Source organism: Monodelphis domestica, chromosome 7 (assembly GCF_027887165.1).
Source record: "Monodelphis domestica isolate mMonDom1 chromosome 7, mMonDom1.pri, whole genome shotgun sequence".
Taxonomy (NCBI): domain Eukaryota; kingdom Metazoa; phylum Chordata; class Mammalia; order Didelphimorphia; family Didelphidae; genus Monodelphis; species Monodelphis domestica.
The window spans coordinates 256138763-256152214 of record NC_077233.1 but is presented as its reverse complement, the minus strand read 5'-3'; the positions used below and the strand labels follow the sequence as shown (position 1 = coordinate 256152214).

General features: G+C 36.8%; 1 protein-coding gene across 1 annotated transcript in view; it reads left to right on the top strand.

The window, feature by feature from the left end:
* FOCAD (focadhesin) overlaps positions 1-13452 on the top strand; it is a 384441-nt gene that overhangs the window by 251109 nt on the left and 119880 nt on the right. Inside the window, 2 exon segments of the mRNA XM_007498068.3 lie at positions 9260-9448; positions 10258-10379. Coding sequence (XP_007498130.2) covers positions 9260-9448; positions 10258-10379 — 311 coding nt within the window.

Sequence of the window (13452 nt, the reverse complement as noted above, 5' to 3'; positions counted from 1 at the left end):
TTTGATAATTTGCATCAGATATTATCAGCCTATAATCTCTTCTTTCTATCTAATAGTTTCCAGACTTGAAGATCAGAAGCATAGTTCCCTTATAGAATGATTTAATAGAAAACTATCTGTATATATTTTTGCCAGAAGTTTATATGGTATAGTTTTCTGGAGAGTTTGAAAAAATTTATTCACAACTTAACTTGTAATTGAAATTTTTTCCTCCTGAAATTCTTTTATTTAGGTTTTCTTTTTACTTTTTAAAGTTGTTGGATATATAGTATTTTTAACAATGTCTTTTTCTTTTGTAATCTAATTTTTTGTTGTTGTTGGGCTTTTTTTTTTGCATATAGCATTATGTAACATCTTTTATGGTTTTGTTATTTCCCTATGTGATTTTTTCTTTTTTTTCTGATTCTGATATTTGATTTTTCTCCTTTTGATTAAATTTCATAATGAATTATCAGTTTGTTTTCATTTTTAGAAAACCACCAAATTATTATATTTTAAAATTTCTAATTCATTTCTTCATTTACAAAAATACCTCTTTGCATTTTATTTGTGATTTCTGTAACTGCGGATCCAACACATTTTATTTATGTCCTTATGTTTACTTCATCCATTGTTTTAATAAAATTAATTCCAAAAGAAAAATAATCCCATTTAAATTATACCTCTATAGTAAGTTCAGAGTAGGTCATAAGTAATCTGAAATCTAATGGTCATTACAGAAAAGATTTTGTAAATAATTGAAGTAGGAAGTATAAATGCTTTTTTCCAACCTGTGAGTTGTATTGGGCATGTGTTATTACCAAGTCCAACACACACATTGAAAATATCCCTCATTTGTGCTGCATCTTTTTAATGAGTGGTTTGATTTACTTTGTACTTATATATTTAAAAAAAAGACTCTCTAAAATAAGAGCTCTGTACTTCATAAATAGACAACTTATGCAGATTCAGTGTTGCATTTCTTTGGATAATTAATCAGATGGATGTTAAAGATGCAAGTTCTTTATACTGACAGCATCATTTGGAATGCCCTCTGTAAGCTATTTTAAATTTTCCCTCTGCCTTTTTGCCAACAAAGCTGTAAAGACCATCAAATGAATGTTAAAAAAAAAATTCTAATTTACCATGCATTTTGTCTTCACAAAATTTTTATATCAAATTATAATTTAACTTATATGAAGTTTAGTAGAACTGATAGGCAAGGAAAAGACAGTATTGTTTGAAATAATGAGTGATGCTCATACTTGTTTAAAAACTGTATGTAAACAAAATCCTTTACTGAAAACCTTCTCTGATGCCTCCTTTTGGTATGAAAGTTTTTTTCAGTCCTTGAAGGCTAAGGAGAATAATAAGGAGAAGCACTGTTAAACCTTGCTGAACTGGAAAGAAACTTCTTTTATCCATGCATAAACCAAACTAAATTCCTTAGAGGAGCAATGCTAGAAGCTTGGCCATCAACTGAAAGAACTTCGGTAGGGTTGAAGTAGCTCTAGAAAATCATCTCCTTAGCCAAAGAGGGATATAATCTGCATCATTGGAAGGAGTATATTTAGTGATTAGAACCAAGGTCTTTTAAAGTATAGAAAAAGAAAAACTTTTTTCAGTGCAGTTATCAAGTAAGGCATTGTCACTGTGATATTTTGTCTATAAACTGGCTCTCACATATAGCGTTGATTGTTAAAACAAGTATGAACTTGATGCTTTTGTAAGAAGATTAAAGTCAAGGACCATTCAATCTCATTGACATCATCTCTTGAAAAAAAAGTAATGAATGAGTCTGAAGAGGAAAGGGTTTTTGCAAGTTTCGTGATGACACTTGGCATCCTTGCACACATAAACTCTCATTATTTGAAGCAAACCTTGAGTGCAAGTTCACTTTTTAAAAGCTCTCATATTTCCCTCTCCTACAAGAGTACTATCTGATAGTTACAATGGCAAGTAGGATCTTGTCACCATGCCTGTGAGTGTTGTGTGTGGATGCATGAACATTATCACATGCCCCTCCAGAGCGTGTATTGTTGAACCTACTTAGCTTAAGGTTACGTTTTAGTTACTCGTGATCAGTTAATCTGCAGTCAGGTAGGTAATGAGCATTTCTGAGCCCTGGCAATACTGATCGAGAAAGGAAGTCAGTTTCTAGTCTCAAGGAGCTGATCTTCTAAAATGAGGACTGACAGTGCATGAAATGAAGGTAAAAATACAGAGTGAAATAGGTTAGGGAGCATAGAGAATAAATACCCGGAGAGATAGGAATACAAAAAAACTTGACTGAGCTGGGTGTCCTCCTACCAATGAAAGTTCAGAGAGGAATCAGACAATGAGGAGAGACTTCAGGGACAAATACTTCATTGGTCACATTATGCCAGACACTGTGCTAGGCACTGGGGATACAAGTACAAAGAATTAACATAAACCTCTAAACTTTTTAATGCCTTGCCCTCTAAAAGACAGTGATGCAAGTAGACCATATTGATATTAACATAATTAAATCCAGTCTCTGACAAAATAAGCACATTCAGTCTCTCAATATATATTTATTAAGCTTTTACTGTGTTCCAGGTACTATGCTGGGAATAGATGTTCAAGTAAAGTATAAATTGAATTTTAAAAAATATTTCTAACTATGATATGCTTGATATTTATTTTCATAAGCAAACTTATGTAGAAGGAAGGAGAGATATGACACCATGTCATTAAAAATTGCAGGAAATTTTAATTAACTAAAAGATGGTAAAGATGAACTTTACCAGTTAAATGATAGAAATGGCTCAGTTAATTAAATTAAGTCCATCCATTGCTTACTGTGTTGATCTGTTGACTATACCCATGGAGCAGAAGTTGGCTAAAAGTTTTATTTATAGGGATTTGACAGATTGAGTGTATCCTAATACCTGGGCTAAATTTCTCTTTGCCCCTTGGTGTGTGTTTGCAGCTAAGTGTATTTAGCTTTTTGCTTTTATCTGTTTGGATGAGAGAACTTAACAGGCAAGTTGAAGACCTTATTTTATAGGTGAAGGAATCAAGGCTACAGAAGTTCAAATGTCACGCCCAAAATCACACAAGTATTAAGAGTCCCAGCCAGAATTTGAACTCAAATCTTCTGACCTTAAAATCTAGCCGCCTTTCTATTTTACTAATTAGGAACAAAGCCATTTTTGAAAATGATACAAAAGCACAATTCTCCATCATTCGTGGGCCATCCCAAAAAGGAGATTGTGTGTGAGCCAGACTTGAAATACATCACCCATGTGAATATAAATTAACATAGAATATTCACACTTGAGGTGGATAAACTGATGGTGGCTGCTATTCAATTTTTTTTGTTTTTCTAGTAAAATAAGCAATGAGACGGTAACATTTGGGGGGGGGGGAGTCTAGTGTGAGTATGTGGAGGCTGTTCAGAGCTAAGTGACTACTTGTGGAATCAAACCTTTTCCTTTCCACATAAATTCTTCTCCCTGGGGGCCCTGGAGCAGCGGACTTCTTCCCTGTGTTTGCAGAGCTTGCTGACACACTTGTCAGTTTCTCTTTCTGTCTAGCAGCCTCTAGTGGTGCTGAGCGATACGGCAGTTATCTGTCCTCCTAGATGGTCCTCAGCTTAGCATGGTGGCAGGAGGCCTGGAGCTTTCCCTGGAAGTGTTCTCCTCCCACCCTCTCATTTTACAGATGAAGCAACCGAGTCTTAGAGAGCTTTGCAGGCTTCGCCCGTGCCACACAGATGTTAAATGGGAGAGGTGGGATAGGCCACTTCCTTGGACTCTAAATCCCTTTCTTTCCACTCCACCACGTCTCTTCCTTCCTCTGGTCCTTTTTATCAGAGTGCTAAAACAGCAAATACTGAAGGGGGGACCAGGCTTACTTGGAAGCAGCGCCACAAACAAGGGCACTAATATTTGCTTTCTTATTGACCCTCCCTGAAGTGTGTTAGCTGTCATAAAACAATCAGAACAGTAAATTATTTGTCATCCCGTAGGGATTCTAGCTCCTCGGCAAAGCAAATCATTTCTGTCCCCGCTCCCTTGATGCATATGCTTTTTGTCCTAATATAAAACAGTTGAGTTATAAATTCTTTTAAATCACTCCTTAATAGATGTGCTAACAGACTCTCTAGCTGTCGCAGCCCCGTAGGTGTTGCTCTAATATGGGCCGTATGTTGGACTGCAGAAATATGAAGCCTCCTACCTTCTCTTCCAACTACCACCCACATCTACTGGCCATAAAGATTCCTTCACTCTGATTTCACAGCCAAGAACAATAACATGACATTAATTCTTTACAATCCAAACACAGCACGAACTGGAAAACCCAGGGCCCCTCCGAGCACACACGGCCCCATAAATAATACATACCTCCACGATTCTTAAAATTGAGGGCTAAGCATTGCTTTTAATGACTACCAGTCTTAAAGACACTTTTAAAAAGCTCTTTATTGGCAAAACTAAATGGCCTTCCTCTGCAGAGCAGTCTTCTTATCATAGATCCATGGTTCGTTAAGTAATAGCAATACAAAGGGATTATTGATCCCCGCTTTGAAGATGGCTAAGAGTGAGTAGTCTTCTGTAAACTGAGCTAGAACATCTGACATCACTTATTCAGAGTTTTCTGAGGCAGGGTTTGAGCAGGAAAGCAGTTGGTATTAGGAATAAATGAATGATGTACCCAAGAATCTATCTGATTTTGCCCTACGGTTGACCCCTGATTCTGGTATTCCCTTCTGAACCAGCGCCCCGAAGAACTTGGACCCAGACTCGCTGATCCCAGACCCTGCCCTATACCTGATTTTTTACTTCTCTTCATAACCTAACTGCTCTCAGCCTACAGTTCACCACTACCTACAGTTTGGGGCTGATTTTGGACATTTCTCTATAGTCAAACTCTCAGCCTGCCTTTCAACTAACTTCTGATCCTGGCCCAGGTTACCTCCTGCCTCACACCGTAGGTGATGTGTTCCGCTTCTCCTCCATTTAGATAGGACTCATTCCCTTAATGTCCCAAGATTCTGTCTGTCTGATAAAAGATGACTTTTAATACCTCCTCAGCCCCAGAAATAACTGATGGCTCTCCCTCAGCTTTTGAGAACGCATTATTGATTCACCACTGATCTCTGAATCAGCCTTTTCTGGGCCACAGTTTCCTTAGCTGTAAAACAGGAATGTTCCTACTTTGAACAGAATTGTTAATAAGGAAGTGTGATGTAAGTATTAAACCAGTGTATAAATTTACTCATTTTTATGATTCATGTCAAGAAATATTTTTAAATTTAAAGTATGTTTAAAATAAAAAGTATATGTTGTATTCACTTTCTTGAAAAGTATATATCAAATGTAACATGCTATCACTGCTTTTCTCATTGTTTTCCCCTTCTAATCTTTTACTCTCTTGTGTGTACTTCTAAATGTTTCATTCATATTTTTCTTTTTTGAATTGCTATCTCTATGGTTTCAATCCCCCAACAATACTCCTTTCATTCAATTTAAAACCATCTCTTATAACAAATAAGTATAATCAAACACATTTCTTGTTTGTATCTGAGAGTCCAAAAGGGAGAAGCATAATTTATCATCAGGTTTCCAGAGCTATAGAGTCCTTTGCTATTATATTGATTTGAATTCCCAAGTTTCCAAGTTCTTACCCTTTACAGTAATGTAGCTAGTATATAAATAGTTTTCTTTATGCTTACTTCACTATGTCATTTCATATATGTCTTCCCATTTTCTTTGAATTTTTATTATTTTATTATTTCATATAGTATAATAATTGATAATATGGGGAGCCTCTAAGTTATTTGAATTTTTATTTCTTAGTAGTGATTTAGAGCATTTTTACATGATTGTTTATAGCTTTCATTTTTTTAAAAGAATATTTTATTTTCCCCAGTTATATATATACACATAAAAATTTACCATTTGTTTTTTGAGTTTCAAATTCTCACTCATTACCATCCACCCTTCCTCACTTCTTTCCACACCATCTTTCTCCCTGAAACAGTATACATTTTCATGTGCCATTATATACAACAGTTTTCCATATTTGTCCTTTTTGTGGAGATCTTAAATGAATTAATGATAAATTAAAAAACACCGAGAGACCTATGTGAAATTAAAAGAATCAAGAGAACATCATATATGGCAACAGAAATATTTTTTGAAGAATGACACTGGAGAATATTTGGAAAATATCTATGTCAAGATAAAGATCTGATAATAAAAATAAGGAAGACATAATTATGTCTGTCTGTCTATCTGTCTACCACCTAACTACCTGCTTACCTACCTATCTTTTTTGTCAAATTATGCTTTCTCTATAATGGGAGAAGGAGAGGAAAAAGAATCAACTGAGTATTTTAATTTAACCAAGGAATAAATTAAAAACAAAAACAAAAATGCAGGCACACGTTCTGCTTCAAACCTCCATTTTAATTCTTGGTGAATCTTGTTTCAGAAATACTACTTGTAAATAGCTTTTAAAAATATTATATTTTCCAATCCCTTATTCAGCCCTCTCCCATTTTATTATTAACTTCATCCCATTTCCATGAATAGTATTATTGTATTTTTTATATAGTATTGTATTTTTCCTTCTATCATATCCTTTTTTCTTTCATTATATCTGGTCATCTTCTTTAATAAATTAAAAATAATAGCTAGCATTCTGTTCTTTAAAGATTTGCGAAAATATTTATTTATATTATCTCATTTGTGACTCATAACAGTATTGTGAGTTCAGAACTATTTTTATAAGTGTAACATGGTCATCATTAGTAATCTGTAATTTAAATGGTCCATTTGTTCTCTTTTTTCTCTTTTCACCCAAATCAAACCTCAATCACTGGAGCTTGTATTTTTTCCTCCTCTTTTAATTTTCCCTCATGATTGCTATTTCTCTGCTCTTCCTCTGAAAATTTATTCATCCTTCTCCCTGTCCCAGCTTGTTTTCTTGTTGAAGTGCTTAAATTCCAACATCAAACTCATGTTTATATTATATTCAACTATCCTTTGCCTATTCAGATAAATAAGTTTCATGAGATGCCTTTTTCTTCTACCTCCATGTTTGGCTTCTCATATACTGCAGATGTGAAAACAAGTTCTTTTCTCTTCCTGATTTCTTCCCTTTTCCTTCTTTTTTCTTTTCTCTCTAAAAATCATCAGTACAGAATCATGCTATCCCAGGATCTGTTTGTCTTTTTTTACTACCTGTGTGATCCTAGTGTAGGATTTAAATAATGTCCAATATTTTAAGTATTATTTTTATAAATTTTATTATCTGACAAAATAGAATCATGTGACTAAGATTTTCTACCTGCTCAAAATTCCCTGCTCCACCAAAGCCGAGACAGGAAGGAATAAGAAGACCGAGAGATGGAACTCCACAAAATTTGTCTCCTATCTGTGTCAACACCTAATGACAGGAAGAGAGTAGGATGCTAGGGATAGTAGTTTTGCTGGGGATTGTAGTTTTTAGGGTAACATTTAAATTACACACTAAAAACCAGAGACATTTGGACGTTTGTAAAGGACACTCGTCTCTTCCCTTGTGAACCCTATTAACTCCTTCCTGTTACTCAAACAAAAAAATAAATAAAAAAATGAACGCATAAATAAACAAATAAATAGAATTGTTGGTGTCTCTTCATTTCAATGATCCTACTCAACTGTTTTTATTTTATTTTTTATAATTTTTTAAAATCAGGAATGCTAGGAAGTTTTCTATTCTGTTAAAGGTCTATTTTTATCCCATAGCATTGTACTGCTACTTTTTTTTTTTTGAGACTATAATTTTTTCTTTTGGAATGTTGTATTCTAAGACATTTTTGTCCTTTTCGGAAGTTGCAGTATAGTCTTAGGTGACCCTGCCTCTTTTTTGATCATACTTTCAATTCTTGCTCTCCTGTTGGTTTGCCATGTTTTCCTTTTGTTGTGGGGGAACTTGAGGTGAACCCCAGGTTTGTGACAGGTAATCTTTGCAAGAAAGGCTACAAAACTTAGCTTAAAAATAAAAAGAGAAATTTATTAATTTGGTGTTCTTGTTGACATGATTGGTAAAACAGTGTAGAGGGGGCACTGCCTCCTAGAGGAGATGGGTTCTTGGCTTTACATACCCTTTTGATAACAGGGGTTCTGTGATCAGGGATGAGGGGAGTAGAATGAGGTTGGGCAGAAGTGGGGGATATTTGTAGTCTGACCAGGGATGTTTTGTGTCCCAAAGACACAAGGGGTGACCTGGAATAGTTTAGGGGACAAGTAGATGTTCTAGACATAACTTTTTGGTATCAGAGCATAACCTGATGATGTGTATCTGTGTTCCTCTTGAAATATAGGGGAGAATCCAAGGGGAATATTTCTCTCCGAGGACTTTCCTCATCATGGGTTTCTGATGTCCAGAGTTACCTTTTGCTCAGCATTACAAGAATGCAAGGAAGGAAAGAAATTTCCCTGCTTTTTTTCTGACTTGAAACACTTCTGTGTTTTGGAGTGTCCAAGGGAAACCCAGGGTCCCATACCACTTTCACCACAATGTTTTGGATTTTGCCTCATTCCTAGGAGTTCTCAATTTCAGGTTTCTTTCAGTGAATCATAGTGGATTCTTTTTATTTGTATTTACTTTGATCTGGTTAGATTTCCTTTATATTTTCCTGAAATATGATATCTATATTTGTTGTTCAGTCATGGTTTTAAATGGAGTATGAATTGAATGTTTATAATTTATCTCTCCTCAACCAGTTTTCCTAATCAGCATTTTTTGAATACTAAATATTTTGCTTTCTAATATTTCTCTGTCTTTTATTTTAATATTTACTTGTCTCTTAGACTTACTAAGTTTTGATTGCTCTTTCTACATTTTTTAATAAGTTTTAATAATTTTTTTCTTGAGAGCTTGAAATTTTAGGAAGGGGGGAAGATGAGTAACAATAAAGATAATTCTTCAATTCAATCAGCACAGCCCCCTTCCCTGAGTAAAATTCAACTAGTCTTTTCATTTACCCTTGCAATAGTTCACATCAAATTAAATATAAAACGTTAGCAGAATAGCACATTGGCCCAATCCATTCCTGTCGGAGCCACATGAAAAACATTGAGTGAAATTACACTTGTTGTCATTGTTCATACCTTTGACCTCTTCTTTAATGAATTTTCTCATTTTAATAAGTGCAACTACATTGAAGTACAGTTTGGTTGGACCCATATGAGTATTTCTATTGTACCCAATTATTTCTAAACTTGTTACCTCTTTTCGTTTTTTTTTTCATCGTTTTTTCCAGCACTTGAAGAGTTTTTTGTATCACTTGTGAAGCAAGAGATGGTGAATATGCCTCGTGGTATCTACCATTCTGCATTAAGAGGAGGTGCATCTCGTTCTGACCAAGGGAAGACAATAGCAGGAATTCCCAATTTCATGTTGAAAATGTATGAGAAAAATAAACAACCAGGCCTGAAATCTGGCCTTGCAGGTAGGATATTGATTTAGTCTAACTTCAGCTCCTAAAATGTAATTGTCTTCATGTTCTCATAATTCCTCAGTCTAACCTGAGACCCGTTTCCTTCCCAAACTGCTTTTCATTTCCCCTCCTCCCAGTAATCACCCTATTCTATCTGTCCAGTCCTTCTAGCTATCCAATGGCAGCTCGTTCTAGATATATACCGGGGCTGGTGTACGTTTTAGGACAGAGCTGGGAGCCATGTAGGGCTGAGCAGTGAGAAAAAGTCAATGTATGGGGAGGAATGTATGCCTGGGTGTGGGTGTAGGAGAGGGAGGTAGGGAGAGAAATGGACAGAGAGAGCGATTGAGGGGAGGGAAGCAGGATTTTTAAGTGTGAATGTGTTAAATCTTAGTTTAAGCGCCAAACTAAAGGATTTTGGGGTAATTTCCTGGTTTTAATTATCTATGCCTTTATATTCATTGAAAGTACTTTTTCCCCTGTACTCTTATTAATGGTCTTCATTTTGTCTCAGAGAGAGTTTTTGTATAGCCCAATCCCATGAGAGATAAAAATGATGTTAGGAGCTAGCCTAAATCATAGAGGTTCTCCACTCATTTATGAATTGCTTCATGTATCTAGAAGTTAATTGAAATCATAGAAGTAAGAAGCAAAGGCTCTAAAAAGCCAAGACAATAATCATGATGGTAGTTATAATGATTCATATTCATTTAAACTTTTTCCTGACCCAAAGGACATCTTTATCTCCATCCTGTTTGACTATGTATGAATGAGTGAGGTTTTATTGTATTCATGATTCTTTCCCTCTCCCCTTTACGTAGCTGGTATGTTGCTTTGCTACGATCTTCCAATCCACATGGGTAAAGATGGCAAACCCATCAATCGATTCTTGGCCAGTAGAGGGAGGAGCTTCCAGCAGATCTTAGTGGCTCTTATTCATGAGGTAAGTGCTCCCCATGTGTTTTGGGGGTATGTGTTCCTAGGCTTCATCATTTCATATTTATTTGGTCTGTGGATTGACTTGGCTCTGGGCTTGGAGCCAGAAGGTTTAGAACAAGGGTCCCCCATCTTTTTTCACAGGGGGCAGTTCACTGTCCCAAAGTTGGAGGACTGGACTATAAAAACATAACCCTGACCTGGCAGCAGTCTACACAGTGTGGAATCCCCTCCCCCAGATCGCCCCTCACCATGCTGATGTCTTCCATTGCTTGGTGCCTCACTCTAAGGCACCACACAAGGATGATGTCCCCAGAAGGAGTCCTGTATGTGAGTGATGGTGCCGCCACATACAGCTCCTCTCACTGACCGCCAAGGAAAGAGGTGCCCCTTCCTGAAGTGCGCTGGGGGCCGGATACATGGCCTCAGGGGGGCACAGGTGGCCCGCAGGCCGTAGTTTGGGGACCCCTGGTTTAGAAGATGCGTTCTTGAATCTTGTCTTTGCAACTCCTGCCTCAATGACCAGGGATGACTCATTTCTTCTCTTGGATCTAAGCTTCCTCACCTGCAATATGGGGGCTTTGGGCTGTAATTTTTTGGCTTCCGTTTAGCCCTACCATTCCTGAAACTTGAATTGTGCCCTATACTTGTAGCTAAGGAAGGATTCTGTGAAAGGCCAGCCTCATGTATTTCAATTTACCGTGTTTTCTTTCTCATTCTATCACCCTACCTTCCTCTTCTGTGAGCATTTGTAATAGTTTCTTGTCTGGTTTGCATACGTGCATGATTCTCATCCTTTATTCTTTTTTTTAACATTATTTTTTTATTTGGTCAATTTCAAACATTATTCCTTGGCTTCAAAAATCATTTTCTATTCCTCCCTCCCCTCCTGCCACCTCCCATAGCCTACATGCAATTTCATTGGGTATTACATGTGTCCTTGATCCGAACCCATTTCCATGTTGTCGGTGTTTGCTCTAGGATGATCATTTAGAGTCAACATCCCCAGCCATATCCCCTCAACCCATGTAGTCAAGCAGTTGTTTTTCTTTGGTGTTTTTACTCCCACAGTTTTTCCTCTGAATGTGGATAGTGGTTTTTCTCTTAGATCCCTCCAAGTTGTTCAGGATCACTGCATTGCCACTAATGGAGAAGTCCATTACATTTGATTGTACCACAGTGTATCCGTCTCTGTGTACAATGTTCTCCTGGTTCTGCTCCTTTCGCTCTGCATCACTTCCTGGAGGTTGTTCCAGTTCCCATGGAATTCCTCCAGTTCATTATTCCTCTTAGCACAATAGTATTCCATCACCAACAGATACCACAATTTGCTCAGCCATTCCCCAATTGATGGGCATCCCCTCATTTTCCAATATTTGGCCACCACAAAGAGCGCAGCTATGAATATTCTTGTACAAGTCTTTTTCCTTATTATCTCTTTGGGGCACGAACCCAGCAGTGCCATGGCTGGATCAAAGGGCAGGCAGTCTTTTAGTGCCCTTTGGGCATAGTTCCAAATTGCCCTCCAGAATGGTTGGATCAATTCCCAGCTCCACCAGCAATGACTTTGCCACATCCCCTCCAGCATTCATTACTTTCCTTTGCTGTCATGTTGGCCAATCTGCTAGGTGTGAGGTGATACCTCAGAGTTGTTTTGATTTGAATCTCTCTGATTATAAGAGTCTCATCCTTTATTCTTAACAACATCCAGCAGTGTGGTTTCTAAAAAGACACTTGACCTAGAGGTGGAAGACATTTGGGTTTGAATCACCAGTTGTATGTACTTGGCCAAGTAATTTCACCCCTGACTTTGATATTCCTGACCTAAGAAAAAAGGATAATAAAACCTCTAGTCTGATACCCAAAAGTACACAATTGCTTTGGGACTCACATAAAAGACTTTATTTTATAAAGGACTATATAAACATCAAAGTACTACATACATGTTAGCTATCATTTAAATATTATTATTACACTCATGTTCCACTCAAAATACTTTCAGAGATTCCTTTTTACCTACCAAATAAAATATAGTCTTTTAATGTTCAGTTTCACATTAAGAGCCTTCTTCTTTCTAGTCTTCTTACACCTATCCCTTTCCTTGCCCTCACAATGTATTTTGTAATCCAGTGATGCTGCCCTTCTTGCTCTTTCTTCAATTAGACACTTCATCTTCTATTTTTGAACATTATCTTTGTTTTCTCCCTCTCCTGGAATGAATCTCCCACCTCATTTCCACCTCCTGGCTTCCCTGGCTTCTTTCAAGTCTCAAATAAAACCCTATCCTTTGTACAGGAAGCTTTTGATCTCTCTTACTTCTAGTGCCTTCCGTCTACTGATTATTTTCTATTTATCCTCTTTGTATCTGCTTTCTACATTGTTGTTTAAGTGTTGTCTCCACCATTAGATTGTGAGTTCCTTAGGAGCAGCCACTGTCTTTTATGTTCCTCTGTATTCTCAGTCCTTAGCACAGTGTGAGCTAAGCACTTAATAAATGTTTATTAACTTAGCAAAAGGCCACCCTTCACAGACTAATTGTCATCCCTCTTTCAAGTCTCATCCAAAATCTCCTTCTATAGACATTCTTCCACAAACCCTCTTATTTTCATTGCCTTCTCTCTGTTAATTGTTACCTATTCCTCTTGTATGTCCTTTGCTTTATATGTATTTATTTACATATTGTCTCAAACTCACTAGACTGTAAAGGGAGGGTGCGGATTATCTGTAGATTCATTTTGTATTTCCAAATGCTTAGGGCAGTACTTGGCATATCATAGGTGCTTCATCAATGTTTAATGATTGGTTGATTGCTCCTATACTACCCTCTTTCATAGAATTTTAGTTATAGCTGGAATGGTCCTTAAAAGTCATCTAATCCAACCACCTTATTTTTGCAAATAAGAAAACAGCCCTGGAGTATAACAGTGTCTTCCCCCTTAGGCTACACTGGTAAAGTGAAAAAGTCAGTATTTGAAACATAGTCCTCCCACTGGATCCAACTCCTAATGTTCTCTCCTTTAGGAAACCTTTCATGGCACTCTATTTGACCCCTCCTATGTATTCAACCACACTCTAACTTG